The 2,824-nt window shown below is 35.8% G+C and overlaps 1 protein-coding gene across 1 annotated transcript; it reads left to right on the top strand.

Moving 5' to 3' along the window:
• The first annotated feature begins 330 nt into the window (after window positions 1-330).
• Window positions 331-2,819, top strand: UBE2N (ubiquitin conjugating enzyme E2 N). The gene is made up of 4 exons (XM_045291416.1): window positions 331-339; window positions 542-788; window positions 965-1,105; window positions 2,734-2,819. Exons 1-4 carry the CDS (start codon window positions 331-333, stop codon window positions 2,772-2,774), a joined length of 438 nt encoding a protein of 145 aa, XP_045147351.1. The 3' UTR covers window positions 2,775-2,819.
• Window positions 2,820-2,824: the final 5 nt, after the last annotated feature.

Consider the following 2,824-nt stretch of genomic DNA (forward strand, 5'->3'; position numbering starts at 1 on the left):
AATGATGAAAAAAGAAATAATTATAGGATTATTGACAAGCATTAAAAACCCATTTGAGGCTAATTGTCAATTTTAGACATCAGTCAGCATGATTCTGTATATCTCTAGGCATGTTCAAGCCCTTAGGTACTTACTCATTTCACTGTATTGTTCAAAGGAGAGTTTTTCAGTGACTTTAAATAGTTATTTTAAAAAGCTTGGATTTGGTACAGTTTAAAAAGAGCCAGTACAGTATCTATATAATAATGCTAGTATTCTTTTTCGGAAGTCAATTTTTATTAAAGTGATTTTATTTTATAATTAATATGTTTGTAGACATGTATATCTAAGATGTATTTGGTAGGCCATCAGTTTTCACTTACTATTTAATCCAACCAGTTCTGATTATTCAAATTGCCTTTTCTTTGAATTTTGTAATTTATCAGGTGACTAGAGAAGAGATTCTGTTATATTCAAATCCAAGATATGAACTTTCTGATTTTATTTTGGTGTCTTATGAAATGACACTTGATTCATAGATGTTTGTGTTTTTGTGTTGTAGGAAACCCAGCGTTTGCTGGCAGAACCAGTTCCTGGCATTAAAGCAGAACCAGATGAGAGCAACGCCCGTTATTTTCATGTGGTCATTGCTGGCCCCCAGGATTCCCCCTTTGAGGGAGGGACTTTTAAACTTGAACTATTCCTTCCAGAAGAATACCCAATGGCAGCTCCTAAAGTACGTTTCATGACCAAAATTTATCACCCTAATGTAGACAAGTTGGGAAGAATATGTTTAGATATTTTGAAAGGTAAGTGTTATCTTTGTCGTGATGTCATTAACATTTCTTTTCTCTTACACATTCCATAAATGTGGAGTCTTTGTCTCCTTACTTTCATAAAGACCAAAGAGGTCTGTGGGAGGGGAATGCAGCAGTCTGGGGCTGTGTTTTCATGCTGTATCACACTGGGCCTGTTGCCTTCATAGATAAGTGGTCCCCAGCACTGCAGATCCGCACAGTTCTGCTATCGATCCAGGCTTTGTTAAGTGCTCCCAATCCAGATGATCCATTAGCAAATGATGTAGCTGAGCAGTGGAAGACCAACGAAGCCCAAGCCATAGAAACAGGTATTTTAACATTCATTATCCTTCACAGCAGTTAACCACTTTTCAAAACAAATTAGTATTGCCTTTCAAACACACACAAAAATGGTTGTTTTAATCAGGTCCTGTTTATAATTTAGAAATAACTTTGACAAAAGATGTTTAACCTCTAGCTAGATCCTTTTAGACTACTGAATAAGTACACCTAATTTAGCCACCAATTTCTGACTGCCACCATTTGTCTAGCAATACGAGGCTAAGTCAAAAGTATTTCTTCTGATGCCATTTATTCCAAACAATGTGTTTAAACATATCTCTGCAATCAGCAGATGACTGCAGATAGGTTCTCTCAGTCAGACACTTACCTTAGCCTTTTTGGGCCTGGTGTAGGAGTGGGGGTGGGTGGACAATTTTGAGATGGAGCAAGCATTTTAGGGAAGGCCTGAAGACCTGTCTAAATTCCAGAAACGGGTGGAAGAAGAACATAAAATTACTACTGATGTGAGAGTGATTTAAGCTCGGTTCTCATTATTTGGCATTTTCAGTTTTCAGCAAATCACTTAACCTCAACAAGCTTTTAGTTTAATAGGTGCCACAGGTAGTATGGGGAGATCAGTAGCTCAAATAGCTGATTTTTCCATCAGTCTTTCAAAACAAAACTAAAGCCATTGAAGGTAATTTTATTGAAAAAGCACAATCAGGATTGTGTTGGGTTTACCAGTATGGCCAGAGTGCAAGTCCCGATCAAAACACTGACTTCTGAGTCATTTTAATTTAAGGCAGAAGCTTGTGGTAACTGATATTTGGGATCCCAAAGGGTAATCTTCCCAAATTTTCTTGAAAAACACAGGAATCATAAGGGCTTATGAAGATGTCCTAAGAAAACCATATTAAAGTGAAAAACGCTAGTCAGAAAATTGTGCTGAGGAAGAATGTTTTAATCACATCTTCTCTGCAGAATTTTGTTAGAAAACTGTGCCCATTTTCTCTACTGACCTGACCTTGCCCCTTTGGACTTTATGTTCCCCAAACTCTTAGAACATTTCAAAGGAACATGATTTGAATCCCTCGAGTATACCAAAACTGCTGCTTTGGCTTGGTATACACCAAAGAGTGCAGAATTATTTAGGGAAGGGTCAGAGAAATGGAGACTTTACCTTCAGAAGTATGTAGACTTAGATGGATAGTATGTTGAACTATTTTATATCTTTGTTTAATGAAAGTACTTACGAATTTTGTAGCAATGCTTTTGACTTAATCTTGTATGAAAGATATTTGAACACGTTTTAATTATTTTTGTAATTCTTAGAATTCAAGTGTGTATCAGTTCATACCTAGAGTTTTGATTCAACAAGCTTTTTTTCTGCTATATATTTTAACAAAATGGGTCGGGGAGCATTATGTGTGCAGAAATGCTTCACTCACCTTTTTTTGGACTTTATAGAGAGAATATTAAAATTTCCTTGTGGAATTTTTTTGATGGTTAGACATTTGGAAAATCTTTTAGCCCTGATCCAATTCATAGGAAGTAGAATGGATTTTTAAATATATAGCATGAGATTTTGATAATTAAATTGATAATGTTTGCTGTTTCTGTAGTTTGAAAGTAATATTGAACGAAGTAATAATTGCATGTTTGTTTTTGTCTACAGCTAGAGCATGGACTAGACTATATGCCATGAATAATATTTAAGTCGATCTGATCATCAAGTGTGCATCACTTCTCCTGTTCTGCCAAGACTT

The sequence above is a fragment of the Echinops telfairi genome, unplaced genomic scaffold (assembly GCF_000313985.2).
Source record: "Echinops telfairi isolate 266 unplaced genomic scaffold, ASM31398v2 ScPeMD7_2;HRSCAF=8, whole genome shotgun sequence".
In the NCBI taxonomy this organism is placed as follows: Eukaryota; Metazoa; Chordata; class Mammalia; order Afrosoricida; family Tenrecidae; genus Echinops; species Echinops telfairi.

What these genes read in the sequence shown, in the direction of transcription:
- UBE2N (XM_045291416.1), top strand. An exon ending in ATGTTTAGATATTTTGAAAG is followed by an intron (nt 789 to 964) that starts GTAAGTGTTATC and finishes TTGCCTTCATAG; the next exon opens with ATAAGTGGTCCCCAGCACTG. An exon ending in AGCCCAAGCCATAGAAACAG is followed by an intron (nt 1,106 to 2,733) that starts GTATTTTAACAT and finishes TTTTGTCTACAG; the next exon opens with CTAGAGCATGGACTAGACTA.